The following is a 23,037-nucleotide window of genomic DNA, read 5'->3' on the forward strand; positions in this document are numbered from 1 at the left end:
ATCTGTTCACTGAGTTTGATAGTTAAAAAAGAGAAATCACAACTACGGATGTTCTGCTTTTAGCACTCTTCGAATCAGCACTCTGGTTTTGCGTCTTGGTCTGGCGTCAGCTTTAGAGGTCACCACGTTTACTCCCGCTCTGGGTCTCTCCTCTCGACCTGCCCGAACATCATCGACAAACGAATCCACTCTCTCAAAGCTGGTTGTGAGCTCCCCCAGTCTCCCTTTTAAAGAGTTAAACTCTTCATATAGATCACTGAGGGCTTCAGATAGAGATTTAATCCTAGAGAGATGTTATTACATTGTCACTTAGGGGAGAAAAATACACAACACTAGATATGTATAAAGTAGACCATTGGACTGACCTTCCATAGTCTGGTAGCACAGTGCTGTGGTCATTGAGAAGCAGATCATTCACCTGGGTCATTATAGCATATTTCCAGTTGCTCAGGACTAACGTGAGATTGGCACATCCTCTGGAATTTAGCTTCACAGCTGCAGGACGGCAGTCAAGATGTTTTCTTAACAAGGCTGGTTTTAATGTCTCAGACTCAAATGTTTCATAATAAGTTGGTATATTTAGTGTTTCATTCAACAGACAAAGCTGAGAAACATTACTTTGGTGACTATAAATGTATCTACAGTGACTTAATATTTACACCCCCTTCACTGAGTATTTTCATATTTCTGATTATAATTGTAAATAAATTATGAATATTTTTTTTGTAAGTTTGAAAAAATTTATGTTTGAGAATCATAAAGTATAGCCAGTTACTTGCTGAAGTTATTTGCTGAATAGAGTTATTTCCATTCTGTGAAAATAAAGTGTTGTATGATCTTAATATAAATATGGCTGTTCCTGGAGAGACCCAGAGTCTGTTAGAGAACAGAAACAGCATTACGAGAAAGAAGGTTCTTGAAAAATCCAAGACAACATTTAGGAAATGTATAGTTCAGCATTATTTAAAAATGGTCCCAACTTGAATCTGTCACAGAGAACCAGCAAATCCATTAATCAAAAGTGGAAAGAATACAATTTTGATTCTGCCTAGAGGAAAACCAAAAAGGCAATGCCCAGGATAAGGGAGAGAATAAAAAAAATAAAAAATAAAAAAAAAAGGTTGTAACACTACAAATAGTGAAAAGTTTGGTAAAAATAGTAATGAAAGAAATGATGCAATCTCTCTTAGCCTGTGGATACTAACATTACCAACGATCTACTTAAAAACATACGTAGTTTTACCTTCTCCTCTGTTGTCCCACTCAGCGTTTCTCTGAGTAGCTCCCAGAGAGAGCATAAAAAGCAAGAAAGGCAAATTCTGCATTTTCTAGAGTGCGCGCGCGCGCGCGCACACACACACACACACACACACACACACACACACACACACACACACACACACACAGAAATTAAACACTCATTGACCCTGTAAAATAAATATAATGCTGTAAAATCTTTTTTCTTGTATATAAGAATACTTTTGGAATAAAAAGTGTGAAATAAAAAAACGATTACACACTCTACATAATCATAAATCTCAAACAACACAAACACATTGTTAAATTAAGAATTCAATTAAATTTATTTGCTTACCTGCAAATTATTTAACAAAAAAAAAAAAAAACAATTACTAAGAACTATTAATATCTCCAAACTCCAAACCACAATCCTTCTGCCATTTATATCTGTCTGTCAAGACTATAATCCCACCCCTTATATATAATCCCTTGGGGAATTCATGAAGAGAAGGGTGGAGTCATGTTTCAGTGAATCCTAAAAGCCAGATGACTAAATTCAAATTCTGCACTAAATTCATTCTCATTTTCAGAATAAACTGCTCATAGTGTACATTATACCGATCCTGTACCTCTTCCACTAACACTGACTGAGAACTGTTAAAGCAGGGACCATAAGAGGTTATTGCCTTAATTATGCTTAAAATCACAGACAAGTTAGTCACATCATCAAACAAAAACAGATCTATATAAGTCTGTTCTTAAAACAATACCTGTGAAGTCTAACAACAAAAGCAAACACGACTATGGATGTTGTCTCTGAACTGCAGGTTGTGTATCATCTTGACATCTCACCTCAAATGCAGCATTCCTGGACATCATCTGCAGCACATCTGGGGTCTGGAGGAACCGACGAAAAATCCTTGCATGATAGATAATCCATGTAGACTCATCTCAGCAGGAAAAGCTATCTCGAGAAAATACAAGCAAACATGTAGCCATGCCTGTACACCTCACATGCTCGGTGATGGACGACAGTTAAATCATACACTATGGCTGAATAATATACAAATATACTGGATAATCAACAAAACGATGTGCAATTAGCAAGCCTTGTTGAGGTTGCACTTGTGTGTGTGTGTGAGTGTACTCTCTCAGGTTATTTTAATTACACGTACCATCTGGGTTTCAAAGTCAATACTAAAGCTGGTCACAAATCTTTACCTTCCTAACACCTGCCTATAATAAACCTTGAGGATCCAAGAGATTATTAGGTATCAAATCTGTCAATCCAAGGTAAGATACCTGTGTATGTTTATTCATTGAATTACACACGGGAATATTGTGACTGGATTTTTTTTTTCATTACCAGTTCTGCTTCCTAACTGAAGTTTAATCTAAAGGAGATCCATATAAAGAAACTGATACTTAAAATAAGTGTGAAATAATGTGAAAAGAAATTCATTTTCCACATAGTAGATTAATAGTTACAAGATTGTTCTGCGGGTACTCTTTTTGCAAGGGTGAAAACACAATTTTCAATTCAACATTAGAAATTAGAACATGTGCAGGACTACATTATATGGACAAAAGTGTTGGGACACCTGATTTTTCCTGCCACATGTGGTTCCTCTCTAAACTCCAAAGCTGAAGAAACACAATTGTATAGGATGTCTTTGTATGCGGTATAATATAATACATTTTGCATTCTTTTAAACTTGAAAACCCAAACCTGTTCCATTATGGCAATGCCCCTCTGCACCACAGCTCTCCTCACCCTACATCAGTACCGGACTTTACAAACACCTACTAATTGCCTACAAGCACACTTCAAAATCTAGTGGAACATATTCCCAAAAGAGTGGAGGGTATTATAAGAGAAAATTAGGACTAGATGTGAAATGCGATGTTCAAAAAGGTGTCCAGGTGTCCGCAAACTTTTGGCATTATCGTGTATGTTTCTCATGTATTTTACGTAGCCACCCCCAACAATTTTCAATTAACTTTGCTGCTTCCATTTCCAAAAAATAAATATATTATTAACCTTTAAACATGCCATCATAACCAGGTAACTACTTCTTGATTGACATTAATGAATGAGATCTTACAATACCTGCATTAAAGTATAAACCTCTGGCTTATGTAACTTTTTTTTTTTTTTTTTACCTCCATAGACTCTTGTTTGAGTCTAATCTCATCCAGATGTCTCGTCATACCTTCCTGACAAAACTTCCTCAAAGAAAAAGTATATTTTTGTGTGCCTTTAGAACATATAACCAATATGTTCAATCTGAATAAATGCATTCTTACCTGGTTACATCCCTATAAACAAAACATTAAATGTCTTTGTAGGCGTTTATTTTTATTTTTTATACATCTCTCTGCTTTGTATCAGGATTTGCTTTACCCAGGTATGGGACACATTGGGCCAGATGTGTATAAGTAATCTCAAGACTGTGCAGCATTTCCAGGTTTGAGGAGTGCTGAACTGCGTTCTTTCCAGATTGTTTTATGATAATCTGAGACTGCTAGATCATTCCAGATGTTGTGGACCTTATTAAAAGTTAAATGAACTACTCTGAGAGCAAAGAACTCAGTCATTGGCTTTAGGAGGAGCTGAAATTTCACCAACGTAAAATATACCATAACAAAATCAGACACAAGTGACCACTATCCTCAAAGGGAGCTAATAAAAGCACATAAAATGAAAGAAAAAGAGCAGGTAATGATTGAGAAAAAGGCTTGTGCAACCTTTAATAGGGAGTCTCAATTAAAACTCAAGAAAAAGCCGTAACGGTGAGTTGAAGGATCCGATGATCTGGACAGTTTCATGTGTGTTGCAGTGTGCATCTTGTTTTGTGAAAAGCCACAAGTGCTTATTCAGCATGATAGGACTTTTTGTTTAGTTTTTTTTTTTTTCCTTTTCTTTGGAAAACAGAATTGTATTAAATTCAATCAATATACATATAACTATGGTTCCAAAAAAGAAAAAAAAGCCTCACTGAAATTAAATAAGAGCATCAGTATCAATATCAGTCTGCTTATTATTTACACAACACATCTCCAGGCTGTGAGAATTAAAGGTGAGGGGAGGAAATTTTAATTTTCAAAAAAACAAATTGGATTTAGCAAAGTCCGCAACAATGACGTCAGCTTGTTTTGGAACAGAGCGCGAAAGAAACCTTGGCCTAGTGCTTTACCTAAATCAATCCCAGCATGCCTTGTGGCCACAGCAAAGAGGCTAACGGAACACAATCATCGTTAGCTTTGGACATGTATCCGAGCACACCACTTGTATTCGCTTAGCAACCCTGGACAGGCAGTGATAAAGTGGGCGGAGTTCTGATGAAGAGGTGGGGAATGTGTGTGTAAGGGGAGGGCCTCTGAGAACATTTTGAAGTCCACTCCTGCTGCTGTCTGCCCAGGTGGCGGTGTTTTTATTTTTAACTACGGGGCAGGCTGCACATCTCGCAGTGCTCCGTGCCTGGCTGGTTCATGAAGGTGCAGTGGAGGCAGGACCACATGGCAGAGGAGGATGCTGGGATAGATGGGCCACCCATAGCATAGTCAAGAGAGCCTCCCTGCTGCCCTCCTACTGTGCCTGTGAAAAAAAATGCAACAATGTAAAATAATGAAAACATGGAACACTTTTAAACACTTTTTATCTGGGGAAAAAATCTCTGTTTCCTGAATTGCGTATCAAAATATTCAACATACAGGATTTATTAATTTAATGAACTTTTATGGCTTTTTAATATACATTTCTTTCTAGAGGTCGACCGATAGTGGATTTTACCGATAGCTAGGTTGAATCGTACCTTAATCAACAGATAGTTTCTAAAACGGATACTGGATAAAAAATTTAAAGAAAAAAAAAAAAAAAAAAGAAATTATACAACTACTAAAATCATAAAAATGTGCTAAATGAAAAATATGAACATATTAAATATAATTACAAAATGTATAAAGAGCTCGCCAAGCATCGTGCTCTCCGTGCAACGAGCAGTCTCACGTTTCGCCTCTAGAGCAATCTTAACCCCTCCAGCAATCAACTATAGGTGCAAAGATGAAATCGGTCGAACTCTATTTCTTTCTTCATGTTGGTGTCTTTTCTTTGGTTAAACACAAAGAAAAATCTGTGTTTCTAAAACATCTGTAAAATCTAACAGAACCTTTGTCTTCCATTTGGTTTATGCAACAATAAATAAACAAGTTGCAATATGAAATGTATTATATATTTACTTGTTTCTTTGCTTTAAATAATCTAAGACAATAAACTGATCAGGGATTCCTTAAGAGAAAAATGATTCTGTATAAGGACACGGGTTCCTAAGATTCTTTCAATGCTTTTGCTGTACAAAGTGTCAAAGAAACTCTTTCATTTTAAACCATAGGGTGTTTTATAAGGTCTATTTCAGTAAATCTCATTTCTCACCTAGAGAAACATCACCTATGTAAAGCTGCTTTGAGACAATGTCCATTGTACAAAAGCGCTACACAAATAAAAACGAATTGAACTGAAATCTAGCACTATTTTTCACAGCACAAGCATACGACACTAATTATTTTAAATCGTCCCAAATATCAAAAACAAACTGGACAGTCACTTACTACAAAGTTGCTCGATTGTAGCCCACTGCTCAGATTTCTTCCAGGTCTGTGCCAGCTCCTCATTTGAGGTTTTCACTGCATCCAGTAACAACCCAATACTGTCCTGTAAGTAGGAAAGAAATAAAACAAAGTACAGTTGAATTCCTGTTACACTGTAAAGCTGTGGCTTAGAAAATTAGCGAGCCATCCCAAAAGACCAGCACTAACTACGTATACATGTGTAGCTTCAGCACTATCAAAAGCACAGAAATAAATGCGATATCCAAAACACTTGTTACTGTTTAGCAAATGACTGACACTCAGTAGTGCGAGTCTCAATACTATGGCGCCATCTGCTGGTGAAAGTGGCTAATCCTTAGGATTAATGACTGCCAGATTAATTAATTGACTGACATTACAAATGGTGTCACAGTGCAGCAAATTAAATAATACATCTCAGGATATAATAATTGATATTTAACAACCAAATGTATTGCATATGGAATGATTTAAAGTGTGTGAGTGTAATCTGCAGAACTTACTCGCAAAGACATGACGTCATTAGTGACTAGAAAGACGAGCAGGTGGAAGTCAGAAACGATGTTCAAAAAGGATGAGGAGGAAGTGCTCTGGGAGAGATATGTAGCTAAACTGTGGAAGTCCTGGTGATCACAAACATAAAACATTTAAATGATTAATGTGTGTATTTTGAGTTTAGTAAATAAAAATGGACTGTTTTAACGATTATATTTACTTAACATTACAGTGACATTTAGAGTAATACAAATCAAGGGGCCTCGCATTGCCAGCTTCCAATATTGTAGCAACAGTTTAGAAGAAGAATCATATATAACTGTTCAATAACTTAAGGTCATAAAGTGAGCATAATATTAAGGAGACAAAAAAAAAATAAAAATCAGTGTTTTACAGAAAATGAATGAGGGAAATGTTTGCTAGTTCTCAGTTAGGATGATGTGTCTAAGTTGTGCATGTGGTTACCTGTGTTTCTCCCAATGACTCTCTGTTCTCAATGGAGAAGCGAAGCGTGGAGGAAAAGGTGAACACGGGGTCTTTAGGAAAAGTGGTGGTGATCTGTTATAAAAAATAAATAAATAAATAAATAAATAAAATACATCTTAAATTCATACAAATCTACAAAATAAACCCTTTAAAGACAGGAAAATTATATTTATATGAAAATAAACATTTTATGGCCTACCGTATACAAACAGTGAGATAATAAATCAATTACACAATTTCACAATCATACATTTGGCTGTGGATCTCAACCTCTTAATGCACACAAAAATGACCACAGTGATGCTTGGTGACATGAAATACAATAGTGAGGTCACAAGTTCTTCGTACCAAGTCATGACCAAGACCAGACAATTTAAAAGAAAATACATGATTATGCACAAAAAACAGCCATATGTGGTTCTTCACCAAACTGTTACCACAAAGATGGAGAAACGCATTCATATAGGATGTGGCTGGATGCTGTAGAATTACATTTTCATTTGAACTTGGAGGCCCAAACCTCTTCTCCTCTCATGCCAGCGCCTCTGTGCGCAAAGGCAGCTCCATTAAGATATGGTTTAAACGGGTTGGAGTGAAAAATCTTTGGTGGTCTGCTATAGAGCTCTGACCTCAATCATTTCGAACACCTTTTAAAACACTGAGTGCACATCAGTGCCTGCCTTTACCTCACACCCTTATGGCTGATGAACATAAATCTTTACAAGCACACTCCATCAAATCAAGTGGAATATCTTCCCAGAATAATGAAGGTTATTGTAACAATAAATGTGGATGTAACGTGTAATAGATGTCCGAAATTCACAAAGGAATCTTATGCTTTTGTGATCCTTAACTACTTTCAACGTCAGGCCGGATTCAGAAAAGGGAACGTTACTCACGTCAATAATTAGGTACTCCACTGGAAGAGGACGGGCCAAGTAAGTGATGTCGTTGCCAAATTTATCTTTATCCTAGATCAAAAATAAAACACAAGAGAAATTGAAGATAAAGAAATAAGAGTAAAATATTTGAATCTGGGTCTGGTTTATTAAGCTTTACCATCATGTTAGCATCAAGTCTATAAACATGAGAGACATGGGTTATCATTAAATCCATTACATTTAAATTACTATATAGCTTTATAATGAGACAAAAAACTTAAAACACATTCAGGTGATACATTATAAAAAATCCCTCGTAAACATGTTTCTGAGTAAAATCGTTTTCCAGCCATAATCGTAAAAGTTACAGTGCAACAAGATGTGTTAAATAGGTAAGGGATCTTCACATGAGAGACATAAGGGAGGAGCTTCACCCATCAGTAGAAACCTATAAATAAACCTCGAGTGGCCAAGTCAGCAGTAGTGTAGACACATTGGTCATGCCTTGATTTGAAACTATGAAACATTTATTTTAGTACTAGGTTTTATTTTATACAATTTACTGGGTTTTTTTGCAGGTCCCATTCCTCTGGTATTTGAATCTGGGCGGTTGAATGAAATTGGTTGTTTTAAGACCCATCAGCTCACATGCAGACTGACACAAACTTTTCACAACATGCAGAGAAATGAAAACTTTCCCCCAACCTATTCTGCTTCAAATTTCAGGTTCATACCAAGCTTAGAATGGTCAGATCTATCAGTCTGGCTGGTCTTTCAAACCAAATGTGCAGCACAATATTCAAAAGGGCTCCATTCAAACCACTGTTATAATAAACTATATCTCACCTGTGCTGTGCTCTATTACAATCGAACAATAAAAGCAATCATTTGCAAGTCAAAGCATGTCAGGCTCTTACATGTTTCCTTCGGATTTCACCAGACTTATAACCTTTAATCTCTAGAGTTTTGTTTTTGCACACGCATTGGGAAAGGTGGGAATTTTTATACAGAATATCCTTTGATACAAAACAATAAATGAGGAAAACGGTAGATTAATTGGGAACACTTGACCCCAGACAGAAAAGGCTCTCTGTGTGTTGTTTATGCGCATGCACTCCTCAATGCTCTGTAAGTGGGAGCATGTGCGCATGTACCTTATAGAAGACGTCAGGGATGTATTTCTCACTGCTCGACTCTTTGGCGTAGCCGAGTTCAGGGGCATCTCTGCAGGGCAGCAGGCACTCGTCTCTCACCAAGGCCATGCACTGGTTAGAAACTTGGTAGCCCTCAAAATGTACCTGGTTATCAGGACCACCTGCACAAACACACACATGCACATACACGTTTTAGACCTTGGCAAGCGCAGGTCTATTTAGTTCAGTTTCATTGGACTGTTGCTTTTTTTTTTTATTAACAATAACAGCAGTGTTGCTTTATAAAAAAAAAAAAAGCATCTTAGGCTCTGCAAGCTGTCAGCATTTAGACTTCTTAATAAAATCTCTTCGTTAACTACTACTTCGTCTTTGGTCTGCCCCCATTAGGGGTCGACACAGTGTATCAACCATCTCCATACCACTCCGTCCCTTTACATCTGTGTCTTTTAAACCAACTACCTGCATGTCCTCCCTCACCACATTCATAAACCTCTTCCTTAGTCTTCCTCTTTTCCTCCTTCCTGGCAGCTTCATCTTCAGCATTCTCCTACCAATATATCTACCGATATACTCCTATACCGTTGTCCCTTCCTCTGCACATGTCCAAACCATCTCAACCGCGCCTCCCTCACCATGTCTCCAAAACGTCCTACATGTGTGGTCTCTCTAATAAACTAGTGTCTAATCCTGTCCATCCATGAAAATCTCAGCCTCTTTAGCTCTGCTACCTCCAGCTCCACCTCCTGTCTTTTAGTCAATGCCACATCCTTCCCAGCTCATTCCCTCTGCCTGGCCAATTAGTACAAATCCTCATATGCCTTTTCCTTGGCTTTTGCCTTTACCCGCTGCCACATCTCCTTGTACTCCTGTCTACTTTTCGCATCTCTCTGCCGATCCCAATTCGCTTTTGTGAACCTCTTTTCCTTATGCTTTCCTGCACTCCCTCATTTCCTCCACCATGTCTCTTTGTCTTCCTTTACATTTCCAGCTGTCACACCAAGTACCTTCCTAGCTGTCGCCTCTTAATCACTTCTGCAGCAGTTGCCCAATCATCCAGCATCTGTTCACCACCACCGAGCCCCTGTCTGACCTCTTCAATGAAACTCACACAACAGTCTTTCACTATCTAATTCTTTTTCCAGTCCTCACTCTCCTCCTTTTCTTTTACCTCCAATGCCATCCCACAGACCACCTCTTTAAGATCTCCTGCGTAGAACAAAGTCCACCTGTGTGCACCTTCCTCTACTCTTACTATGTCAAACTATGCTCCTCTTCTTCTTAAAATAAGTATCTACTACTGCCATTTACATCCTTTTCACAAAATCTACCACCATCTGCCCTTCCACATTCCTCTCTTTAATGCCATACCTACCCATCACCTCCTCATCACCTCTGTTCCCTTCACCTACATGCCCATTAAAGTCTGCCCCGATCACCAATCTTTTATTCCTAGGTACACCATCCACCACTTCACCTAACTCACTCTAGAATTGTATTCTATTATTCTATATTATTATCAATATTATATTAGATTATATGCACTGATGACCTTTACATCACTCCTTTAACTTCCACCTCACGTTCATCACTCTATCAGAAACTCTCTTCACCTCCACTACACTCTTACTGTACTCTTCCTTCAGAATCACCCCTACACCATTTCCCTTTCCATCCATGCCATAATAGAACAGTTTAAACCTCCACCTCCAATGTTCCTGGCCTTACTCCCTTTCCACTTGGTCTCCTGAACACACAAACAATTCTACCTTTCTCCTCTCCATCATATCAGCTACCTCTCTCCCTGTACCAGTCATATGCCAACATTTAAAGAACCCACCCAAACCTCCACTCTCCTACACTTCTCCTTTCCCTGCTGTCTCTGTAGACATCTTCCCCTCTCCTTCTCCTCCTTTGGCCAAATATCTCATTAAATCAGCTCTAAAATAAACACACAGAATAGACAAGACAGAGATGATTCTGGCAAAATTGAATATCTATTTAGAGATAGGGAATGTTTAATATTAGTATTATATAATGTTTCATATTATTATTAGCAGTAGTAAAACAATCGATGTAAAAAAAAAAAATGCAACTAAAATACCTCTTCTCACGTACACACCAATTTGTATTGTAGGAAATTTCTTTAGATTAACAAAAGCCTTTGCGTGAAGACGTTGCCACTGTGCCGCAGAACTTAGCATGAAATCAGAGCACGAAGATATAACTTGCTGATATACACACTCCTCCCTCATTATGCACACTAAGACATATTCAACATTCACACATGCAGAGATTTTATTCCAGTACATTGTATCTGTGGGTGGCGCAATAAGCATTCCGCTTTCGACATTAGGTTTTTATTCCACCTTTTACTTTCTGCACCAAACGTAAACAAATCCATCAAACTTAAACATCTAGCCGCAAACAGTCGACGACTCTCAGACAATGAACGGTCTCTGATCGCTCCATATGTGAACGTAACGCAGCACACCGCTGGCCTTTAAAACTTTAACAAATGTAATGGTAAAAAGTCAGAAACCACACACCGGTTGCAACCACTGTGACAAATTTTGATCCAAAGTGGCCATCGGGAGAGAGCCGGCATGAATTGGGGTTGCGGTTCTGGAAATGTCCGGCTGTGATACACTCCTCTGCGCTCAAATAGTAAGAGTCCTGTACAGGAAACACACGAATGAGCATACACATGTATTTGAAGCATATTTGTACACACTTCTGTGTTTTTGACACATCCTCTTACCTTGTTTCTCGTGTACCGCACTGTGCCTATTCTTGTATCCTCAGACAACAGGTCTGTAAAGATCCACCCCAGCTTTAAGAATAAAACAAGAATGACCTTTTAATTCACTGATCTCAATTCTTTATACTTTAGAAACACTTGAGAAGCAATTAATAGGCCTAGTCTCGAACAACTGCAAAAGAGCAAATAAACATGTGCCAAAACTCCAATAGAAAAAAAACGAGGCAAGCATGCGAACAGAAACACATGTTAAACATGGGTGCGCGGGACTTACTTTACAGAGGCCCAGTTTAGCAGCGATCTCTTCCACTGCTGCAGCTCTGGGGTCATCAATAATCTCCAGACTGTTCTGAGTACCAATCTGGTACCAAAAATACAATAAACATACATTGCATACTATACACACGCATACATCATAAATAATGTTACAATTTGCCAAAACTGTTCATGTAATAAATGGCCAAACAGGATGTCGCATTCCTGTGTGTCCGACAGTATGTGGACACCAAACAACGCATTTAAGCGTGCTTTTTGATCGTACGTTTCCTCATTTAATCTGCCATTTGCACTTTTTTATTTTTTTTTAAATCCACTGTTCTGGATAAATTTTTTTATTACATTCTAGAGTATGACTGGGAATTTTAGTGTGTTAGTAATGTAAGTATTGAGGCTGTGTGAGAGACCGTCTGTCATCCCAAAAGTGTTGGAAACTTTGTGGAAGTCAGGAATCTGTCTAGCACACTTAAATTCCTCAACTTTAAACTTGGCAAACCCTGTCTTTAAGTAATCCTGCTGAGATCCAGGCCTCTGAGATCCAGTTGAGGAAAATTGTAATGCTATTCTGTGCTTTAAAGCAACATATAGATTGATGTCCTGTCCACATACTTTTGGCCATACTGTGTATACCGTATTTTCCGGACTATAAGACACTACTTTTTTCCCACGCTTTGAACCCCGCGGCTTAAACTTCAAGCCCAAAAAACTGAGCCCCATAACATTAGACCAATGATATTGCCGAAGGGGTTCGGGTGAACCAATGAGACTCTTTATATTAAATCAGACGTGCTCAGATCAGATTAAATCAGATCATAAATATGGATGAGGTTCCTCTGACGTTTGACCTGCCGCTCACTTGGACTGTCAACAGGAAATGCGAATCATTGTTCACGCTGAAAACACGCACTTCACCTGTGTTCTGAGCTGCACGGCATTAGGAGAAAAGATTCACCGATGGTGATTTTTAAACGCACGATGCCAAAAGAAAAACTCCAGAGAGAAATAGTTGTGAAAGGAAGGAAGAAGACAGTGAACAATGACTTTCTTGGTAGGCTACTGTTTAGATACAAGCCGTGTTACAGACACTGTCTTTTATTAAAGCCTGTGTAAAGTTCATTAGTTTCAGTGTAGACACTGCGGCTTATTTATGTTCAAAATAAAAATCTTTGTAAAATTCAGTGGGTGCGTCTTATATTTGGGTGCACTTAATAGTCCGGAAATTACGGTAAATGGAAAAAAAAAAATAATAATAATAATCTTTTTTTCATTATTTACAATACTGTTTTCTTTTAGCATTATTTTCATCTGCTCACACACTTTGTAATGTAAATGCAACACAATCAGGTCAGAGCCTTTAACATGTACTTGAAAGCTGCAAGTCAGATAAGCAACTATGACAGTACGTAACAAACAGAGGCATTTACTATTCGCTTGGATCGCGTTTCCCGACTATCGAAACTTTCCCTTTAAAGTGCTCACCTGTGGAGGTTCATAAATAGCGGCCACCTCAGCACGGATTCCCAGTGGAATATCTTTATGCTCTGTGTAGCGGCCATACAGATATCCCATCCGCTGATTTCCTGTCTTCCTCCAAAAGTCCAGGAAGCGGTCTGCGATGGTGTGGTTCTCAAACATGATGTTATCGACATGTCTGTATTTCTGTGATAAAAATTCTTTTTTGTTTAAGACGTTCTCAAAGCTCCATACTTGTACATTAAACCTTATAGGATAACCAGAAAACATGAAACATGAAATTTCACTCTCTAAGCCAAAGTATGATCAGGTTGTTGCTGTAGAAAGGGCATGTTTACACAGCATAAATGCTGGACATACAATGGAAATAACAACCAATATCAGTCCAGACAATAGAACAGAGATTAGCACAAGGCTGCATTAAATAGAAAAATCTTAAACCAGCATTTAATATAAAAAAAAAAAAAAAAGCTCTAGAGCTCCTCAGACTTTAAAAACCTTGTGCATTATCGTACCTGTCTGTTGAGGGTGATAGCACTGGGCTGGCACTTAGTGCAGATGCCCTCAGGCCAGGGCGAATGGCCCTCACAGCCTGACTTGATCTTACAGCTGATGTTCTCCAGTGCTGCAAACTTGCCTCTGAGAAGAAGAGAGATAAAAGGTGCAGTAGGTAAAATTTTGAATAATACCTACATTTAAATGGGTTTATTGTACAAGTAAAGAATATGTAGTATTTTTTTAGGACTTTCAAAGCACCTAAATGATCTATTTTCCCCATATAAAGTCAAAATCTTAAAAACAAAAATATAATAATAACAAAAATGAAAGAAAAACTCACTTGTCTGCTCCACCTGTCAGCTTGCGGATGTAGGCGTGGAATGACATGTGTTTAACAGGTGGGTCGAGATGATTCAGGTAGTCTTCATCAAACGGCTGTAAAAAAAAAAATTAAAGAACAATTATATATTTGAGACCGATACATTTGAACGCCATACACGTTTAACGCTTTTATATCATTTAAAAGACTAAATCGTTCCCTGACAAATTCCTCATGAACGGCGAATATAAAATTCTCCCCAACAAGCGTTCGAGGTGGAAAATAAACTTTCATATTCTTACCTCTAAGGGTACACAGTGAACACATTTCCCCAAGGGACCATGCCGGCATCTAAAAATACACACACATACAGCTGAAAAGACTGAACGAAATCTATACTGCACACAAACCGAGAACAAAAAAGCAACCTAGATAAAAAAAAAAATAAAAAAAAAAAAGAAAGAAAGAAAAGAGAAAAAAAGCAGACTCACAGCTGGGGATCCCTGTTTCTGTATATCTTGCCGTCTTGTTTGGCCAGATACTGATCAATCTCGTCTTCTTGGAACTGTTGCGCAGAGTGTGAACGAGACAAGGAGGAGGAGGGAGAAGACGACAATGAAGACTGAGGCTGTGCGGTGTCCATGTTCTCACTGGAGGAACCGGCCGATGATGGGAAGAGAAAGAGCATGTCTCCATGCCTAGAGGGAAAGAGTGCGTGAAAAAAGGACATTTTATAATTTGCATATAATATAGATAAGTTTTCCTAATCACAGAAAAAAAAAAGAATAACGAGAGTACAATGGTGGTGATTTTTCCCCATTAGTACCAAATGTAATGTTTAATTAATAGTATAAATAAATTATAAATATGAATTTATAATTCATATTTATATTTATAATTTATTTATACTATTAATTATAAATATGAATTTAGGTTAAACAAAAACTACTAAATAAGTACAGTATTTATACGATATTTTATGGCTATATTACTGATAGTGTGTAATGCACGAGTAGACTTACTTGATTTTAAACATGATAAGGGCCTTGTTCTGAGAGGGAATCTCGCCTGTTTTATTGCGGTTCAGGTAGAGAGAAAACCCATTCGAGTTAAAACCAAACTCTTTAGCAACCTTTGGGAACAAATGCAGAGGGAGAAAAATGTTGTCTATCCTGTTTGAACCATTTACAACAGAAAACAAGCATGCAGTGAAAAAATACAAATAAAAGTAACAACAAAACCGCATTGTCTGGGTAATCAATTGCTTAATGCTAAATCATCAATAGCTGTGTGAATATAAATATAAACGCAAAGCAGAATATAAGTGTGCTGGGTAGAGTGAAACAGCAAAAAAGAAAGAACAGGAATGAAAAAAATCAAAACAGAGAGAGGAAAAAATAGCTACATCAGCTTGGCGATAATCCCTGTTCTGCTGCTCGGTCAGCACAACCCATACATTCACATAAGTCTGCACAGGAGTTACAGAAATTATTATGAAATTATGAAATAACTCATAAGCTGTAATTTCACATCTCTTACAATTCACAACGTCAGACTACAGAAGCTGAGCATTTACTCTGAAATAAGAATGAACATCTAAACACTGGATAATCTCTGTTAGGAAGGTTTACTATCCAGCTCAAAGGACCAATTGTAAGGGAGTTTCACTATCTGGTGTGCGCTGACCAGGAGATTGTACTCGCCCCAGCGTGTCAGTATAAACACGGTACAGGATTCAGAACACTCTCACAAATTTACTGGGTTTACAATTGATCCTGTGATTCTTGCTGTCAATTGCTAGCTGCTGTTCCGTAGGTTGAGATACTGAATGACCTGCTGTTTGGCAAGTTGAGATGCTGAATGACCTGCTGTTTGGCAGGTTGAGATGCTAAATGACCTGCTGTTTGGCAGGTTGAGATGCTGAATGACCTGCTGTTCAGTAGGTTGCACGATGCTGACTGACCTGCCATTCGTTAGGTTGCGCGATGCAGAATGACCTGCTGTTCAGTAGGTTGCGCAATGCTGTATGACCTGCTGTTCAGTAGGTTGCGCAATGCTGAATGGCCACTGCTGATCAGTGTTTTGGGCTTTTATGCTCTTGAGGAGAACGGTGCACTTTGATGTTATAGGTAACTTATCATGAGTGGTAAACTCATTATCTGCCTCTAGTGGTGAAACATGGAAATACACCTGACTGGAAACCCTTTCCTACAATCTCACTTCGAATTTGACAATTAACAAAGTTTTTTTTTACAGGAATTACCATGAATCCACCGCATTACCGACATAAATGGGTCGATTGTAATGTGATCTGGGGGGTGATCTCTAATAGAGAACAGCGTTTAGAATTGTCGAGCTCAGTGCACTTAGCAATATGCAAAATGGAGATACGAGTGCAGGCTTAATCCAAGCAAATTTCATTAGGAATGCACCGCGCCTCTCCATCGCTCGAACCGTGAGTAATGTAAAGTAGGTTCAAATAGACCAGGCGTTTGAGAACACCTTACGCTGAGACTTTGTTGCAGCCGGACCTGCATCGCATCACTCATTCCCTCTCGACCTTTACTGAAATAACAGATACAGAACATGATCTTTCTATTGATCTGCAGATTCACCCAGCAGTGCATAAATCTTTAATTGGACAATGCAGAGCTGCATCTTCTTCTCATATGCGTAAATTCATACGAATACGAGGACTGATATAACAGTATTACTTCACTTTACTTCACAAACAAGCTCAAGCCATAACGTAATTAACGCGATAGCTGATCTCATGCAAATTGCATTTCACTGGAAGCCACGGAGAGAAATCAGCACACAATTGTGTAGACGAGACAAATTTCACTAACGTATCACAGATGCTTTTTGTCACAACTAAACAGTGACGAAAATAAGTATTTGAACACCCTGCTATTTTGCAAGTTTTCCCACTTAGAAAACATAGAGGGGTCTGAAATTGTCATCGTAGGTGCATGTCCACTGTGAGAGACATAATCTAAAAAAAAAAAAGGCCAGAAATCACAATATATGATTTTTAAACTATTTATTTGTATGATACAGCTGTAAATTAGTATTTGAACACCTGTCTTTTAGCTAGAATTCTGACCCTCAAAGACCTGTTAGTCTGCCTTTAAAATGTCCACCTCCACTACATTTATTATCCTAAATTAGATGCACCTGTTTGAGGTCGTTAGCTGCATAAAGACACCTGTCCACACCATACAATCAGTAAGAATCCAACTACTAACACAGCCAAGACAAAAGAGCTGTCCAAAGACACTACAGACAAAATTGTACACCTCCACAAGGCTGGAAAGGGCTACGGGGAAATTGCCAAGCAGCTTAGTGAAAAAAGGTCCACTGTTGGAGCAATCATTAGAAAGCAATCATTGTCAATCTCCCTCGGACTGGGGCTCCATGCAAGATTTCATCCCGTGGGGTCTCAATGATCCTAAGAAAGGTGAGAAATCAGCCCAGAACTACACGGGAGGAGCTGGTCAATGACCTGAAAAGAGCTGGGACCACCGTTTCCAAGGTTACTGTTGGTAATACACTAAGACGTCATGGTTTAAAATCATGCATGGCACGAAAGGTTCCCCTGCTTAAACCAGCACATGTCCAGGCACGTCTTAATTTTGCCAATGACCATTTGGATGATCCAGAGGAGTCATGGGAGAAAGTCATGTGGTCAGATGAGACCAAAATAGAACTTTTGGGTCATGATTCCACTAAACGTGTTCGGAGGAAGAAGAATGATGAGTACCATCCCAAGAACACCATCCCTACTGTGAAGCATAGGGGTGGTAGCATCATGCTTTGGCGGTGTTTTTTTGCACATGGGACAGGGCGACTGCACTGTATTAAGGAGAGGATGACCGGGGCCATGTATTGCGAGATTTTGGGGAACAACCTCCTTCCCTCAGTTAGAGCATTGAAGATGGGTCGAGGCTGGGTCTTCCAACATGACAATGACCAGAAGCACACAGCCAGGATAACCAAGGAGTGGCTCTGTAAGAAGCATATCAAGGTTCTGGTGTGGCCTAGCCAGTCTCCAGACCTAAACCCAATAGAGAATCTTTGGAGGGAGCTCAAACTCCGTGTTTCTCAGCGACAGGCCAGAAACCTGACTGATCTAGAGAAGATCTGTGTGGAGGAGTGGGCCAGAATTCCTCCTGCAGTGTGTGCAAACCTGGTGAAAAACTACAGGAAACGTTTGACCTCTGTAATTGCAAACAAAGGCTACTGTACCAAATATTAACATTGACTTTCTCAGGTGTTCAAATACTTATTTGCAGCTGTATCATACAAATAAATAGTTAAAAAATCATACATTGTGATTTCTGGATTTTTTTTTTAGATTATGTCTCTCACAGTGGACATGCACCTACGATGACAATTTCAGACCCCTCCATAATTTCTAAGTGGGAGAATTAGCAGAATTGCAGGGTGTTCAAATACTTATTTTCCTCACTGTATATCCAAGACAACTTCCAGAAAAGGACCAGAAATATACACTGACAATGAAGCTCATGGTGGAGACGAAGCTGGTGTGGGAGTATTCTGCCCCGGTGCTGCATTTTTAAGATCTTTGCACTTCTTGTCTCACAATAGCTGCTCTGTAATATGATCATGGTGGTGAGCAAATCTTCGTTAGCTGGGAGTGCGTGCACACGACAGAGTTGCCATGAAGTCCGTTGTTAAGAAAGCAGTGAATGTCTGAGAAGCATGTGGCACGTTTCCATTATTAAACCGACTTCTCATGAATTAATCAGTTTGTTGTAAGCACACAGAAGCTACGCTGCTAGAAGTGCTAGAAATGTCAGAAGTGCTGCTCTTACAGCTGATCCAGTAAGACTAAAGGAACAGTCAGAAAAAAGGTCACAAAGCAAAAATTATATTTTTCAAAAATAATACAGTAAGATGTGACATGAAACAAAGTCCTGAAGTGACGTATGAAAATGCTGCTTATGGTGATCTGTAGATATTGTAGAAAAAAAAATCATGTCGCTGATGAAGAACTGTAAATGCACAGATAATCGTTAAGATGTCCGAGTTTCACTTTCGCATCCAGTTGCACATGAATTACTACTTGTTTGCCTGCCTAATAAAATACCTATTACGCTCCAGTCTGTCCTGTCAAAATCATCTCTATAATCAATATTTGTGTTATTTAATTATGTTTATGACTCACTATACAGTCTATAAAGGAGTTTTAGGTGCTCCACAGCATCGACATTCAAACCGAGAATGGAAATCAAGTATTGCCAAATCAGTTCTTCTGTGTTTTCGTTGTGCGTGTTTCACACCTTCTTCAGAAAAGCTGCAGAAGTCTCACGCTTGGTTGAACTGATTTTCTTCATCCCGTCTGGAGACTGGACACGAATGATCTGAAAGCAAAGAAATATGTCAGGTTATTAATCTAAATCCTTAGAGTTATTTCAGACAGAACACTCGGACCGTTCTTAACACAACCGCCGAGCATTTGTGCCGGTGTAACAGCATACGTTCACTGCTTACTCTTAAACATGACACAACGTGAAACACTGATCGCTGCTCTACAAACTCAAGGCGGCAACATGACTGGTATCGTATTAATTGTACAGTTACTCTAAAGAGGAAACTTAACTTGGTTAAATTATACCCATGTACTACTCTATGCTTGACTGACTGATTTACATACTGCATCAAGGCAATAAAGGCAAAATAAAGCGTGAACCGCTTTAAAAAAGTTACAAAAACATACTCATACCGTACTTTGAAAATGTGCCTATTCAGTCATTTTAAAAATTATTATACTATAGCAAATTTTATAAGTAGCTCATCTTATATTAAGAAAAAACCAAAAATGTTTTAGTTCATAGTTGGAAGCTGGAGAGCAAAATAACTTTTATACTAGTTGGATTTTTATTTTTTTAACACACCATGCAGAAAAATAGAAAAGCTCATTTTTTTTTACTTTTTTCACATTTGTAGCTATTAAAAATCCTGTCCAAAAAATGAAAACCAAAGCAAAAACAGTGCGATATTGTACTGATAAACTCAGTGTGAATCAGATCTGCTTTGGACAACTTGCACTAAAAAAAATAACAATAAAAACACACTGATCAGGCAGAAAATTATGACCATCTGCTTAATATTGTGTTGGTCCCCTTTTGCTGAGAAACATTAACAGCATTAACTTCTTCAGCAGTTTGAGCTCCAGAAGCTCGTCTGTTGGATCCGATGACACGGACCAGCCTTCGCTCACCACGTGCCTAAGCTGCCCAGGACCCTGTTGCCGGTTCCCCACTGTTCCTTCCTTAGACCACTTTTGATAGATATTGACCACTGTAGACCGGGAACAGCCCACAAGAGCTGCAGCTTTGGAGATGCTCTGACCCAGTCTTCAGCCATCACAATCTGACCCTCATCAAACTCACTCATATCCTTACGCCCATTTTTCCTCCTTTTAACACAACAACATTGAGGACGAAATGTTCACAAGCTGCCTAATGATATATCCCACCCACTAACAGGTGCCATGATGAAGAGATAATCAGTGTTATTCACCCACTGGTCATAATGTTATGACTGGTCTGTGTATATCGATAGATCCAGCAGCATCTTATTTTTTAAAACAAAATGAAAAAGAGAGAGTCCTGGTTTTACAGTAAATATACACCTGCTTTAGTCAATTCAATAAAAATATCATGGTGATTTAGGGATGAGCTGTAACCTTGCAGGTCTTACTATGTGTTAATGGCTGAACTAAGATCTGACTGGATTTGAGAGATTGCCTGATCGGGTCAACAGAATTATTGTATACAGTAAAGTCTCAAAACACGATGGATGTTACATCTCAGATCTTTAACATAACAGGAAACAGAATCTGCTTGGCTAGGAGGAAGCTGATTTTGGATCGGTATCAGGTATTGGATTGGATGATCTTCGGAGCTCTGATAATGGCCACAAAACTGCTTGTCAAACAGGTGGAAAATGTTTTCAGTGACTGATCACAAAATGAACATTGTTTACTGGATTTGTTTTACTGGACGCCTGATAAATCAATCATAGTGAAAAAAAAGAAGTGTCCAGGTTGAAGTTCTATTCAGGGGTTGAGATATGAATTGGTGATTTGCCAAATTAAGTGGTGCTACACAAGTGCTTTTATTTCATACCCATTTCCTCCTGACAAACACAGGTGAAAATTTCACTGTGCTGATTTTCTAAACACTAGAAATATAACCAGGAGTGTTATCAACAGTGTGAAAATAATAACAACAAGTGATCCAACAAATATACTGCAAGAATACTGCATAGCGTAATGGTGCAAATAAACAAATAACACACAAATCAGTTCACTAAAGGTGAAGATTAATTATTAATTTCCTTAAAGGTCTATAATAATTAAAAGTAAAATACTTCATCTTGAGCCCACAACCACTCATGCACACAAAGCCCCGCCCCCAACATCAATGATAGCCAATAGGGAAGAGGACACAACAAAATGATTGACAGGAAGCTCATCCAAACACAAGCAAGCATTCTGGACCAGAAGTCATTTATCTAAACAGGTTTTCTTAATCACTTATATAAACTTATTCCAAGACCATGACCCAAATCTTTATTTGATATTATGATCTACATGTATTTATTCTAGCAATCAATAATGATATTGTTAAAAATGAAGTATTGCTCCTTTAAGTGAGTGTGAAATAAGCAGTGACGGGACAGAAGGTAAGCAGAGAGGCATGATTTCTATTCGTTTTTTTTATTATTTTTATTACTATTATATTAAATATATAAGAACCTGTTGCTGAGAAATAAAAGTAAGTTAGGAGGAATTTGGTGTCTCGTTGTTCAGCAAGTGACGAGTTTAACAGGAGAGGAGCTGCTGCTCGCTTAGAAATCACATGAAGCCCAGGTTCATTCACACAGTTTAGGGTCTCCACTCACTGATCCACTCCAGTCAGTCTTCCTCTTCCTCCTCCTGCCCCTCTACCCCTCATGTACCCTTCATATACCCCTCTCTGCCCCTCTCTACCCCTTCTGTACCCCTCCCCGGGCCCTGACTTTTCTGACCGTTAGCTCGCTAATCAGCTAGCATCCCGCTAACAATTCTGCTGCCTCATCACCCGGAATAAACTGCACCTTCCACTTCCACACTCTCCCTCACCCCCCAACACCTTTCACACAAACACCCGCACACTTACGATGTTCTCCGCCATGTTGACTCGCGGGTCTCTGATCCCCAAACCTTATCTCAGATCACAATAAGAGCGTTTACACAGCCGGCTCTAAAGGTTCCAGTCTGTCCAACTCAACTCCATAACTCCGCACTCTGAAAGAGAACAGCCACCGTGGAACCCGCACTTCCGCTCTACAATTGGTTTTCACACCGGCATTCCGGCAAGTCCCGCCTTCTCCTTTCTGATTGGTTAATGTTTCATTTACATTTGTCGTCTATTTTATGATTGGACAAGAGATCTGGGGTATATTCTGGTAACCAATCATAATGAAAAAGGCGGGACGATGAGATGGCGTCCTCGCACACAGACACAGGGAAACGGGTGGGAGAAATCTATGTGTGTTTGTGACGGCTGCCGGAAGTTAGTAGTTTTTCAGAACTAAAGTCTTCGTGAGAGACGATTTTATATATATATATATATATATATATATATATATATATATATATATATATATATATATATATATATATATATATATATATATATATATATATATATATATACGTGCATGAGGACAGTGTGACAGCAGTGAAGTGTGCATTAGGAATGGCAGACTGGCTCAAGGTGGAGGTGGGACTGCATCAAGGATCGGCTCTGAGCCCTT

The 23,037-nt window shown here is 38.7% G+C and overlaps 1 protein-coding gene and 1 long non-coding RNA gene across 2 annotated transcripts in view; both read right to left on the reverse strand.

Annotated features, from left to right (window-relative positions):
- Positions 1–1,428, reverse strand: part of LOC310734536 — a 2,136-nt gene extending 708 nt beyond the window's left edge. Inside the window, exons 1-3 of the long non-coding RNA XR_014536059.1 lie at positions 1,244–1,428; positions 366–495; positions 1–283 (exon numbers count right to left, since the gene is read on the reverse strand). The exon at positions 1–283 is cut by the window's left edge and continues 708 nt beyond it. This is a non-coding gene — a long non-coding RNA (uncharacterized lncRNA). The remainder of the gene's footprint in view (positions 284–365; positions 496–1,243) is intronic.
- A 2,534-nt stretch (positions 1,429–3,962) lies between these two features.
- Positions 3,963–22,593, reverse strand: nploc4 (NPL4 homolog, ubiquitin recognition factor). Its single transcript, XM_083556520.1, has 17 exons — positions 22,398–22,593; positions 19,512–19,592; positions 15,228–15,337; positions 14,697–14,903; positions 14,508–14,556; positions 14,227–14,321; positions 13,904–14,027; positions 13,395–13,574; positions 11,914–12,000; positions 11,640–11,711; positions 11,428–11,554; positions 8,882–9,042; positions 7,746–7,817; positions 6,826–6,918; positions 6,369–6,488; positions 5,848–5,950; positions 3,963–4,837 (listed from the first exon to the last, which is right to left on the reverse strand). Exons 1-17 carry the CDS (start codon positions 22,410–22,412, stop codon positions 4,680–4,682), a joined length of 1,854 nt encoding a protein of 617 aa, XP_083412646.1. The 5' UTR covers positions 22,413–22,593; the 3' UTR covers positions 3,963–4,679.
- Between the last annotated feature and the right edge of the window lie 444 nt (positions 22,594–23,037).

The sequence above is a fragment of the Silurus aristotelis genome (genome assembly GCF_946808225.1).
Source record: "Silurus aristotelis genome assembly, chromosome: 12".
Taxonomy (NCBI): Eukaryota; Metazoa; Chordata; class Actinopteri; order Siluriformes; family Siluridae; genus Silurus; species Silurus aristotelis.

Bases quoted from the DNA above. Each gene is read 5' to 3' on its own strand.
- nploc4 (XM_083556520.1), bottom strand. The intron at 13,575-13,903 runs GTACGATAATGC...TTTTTATCACAG, and splicing joins CTATCACCCTCAACAGACAG to AAATACAGACATGTCGATAA. The intron at 6,489-6,825 runs GTAACCACATGC...TGTGATCACCAG, and splicing joins AGTCATTGGGAGAAACACAG to GACTTCCACAGTTTAGCTAC.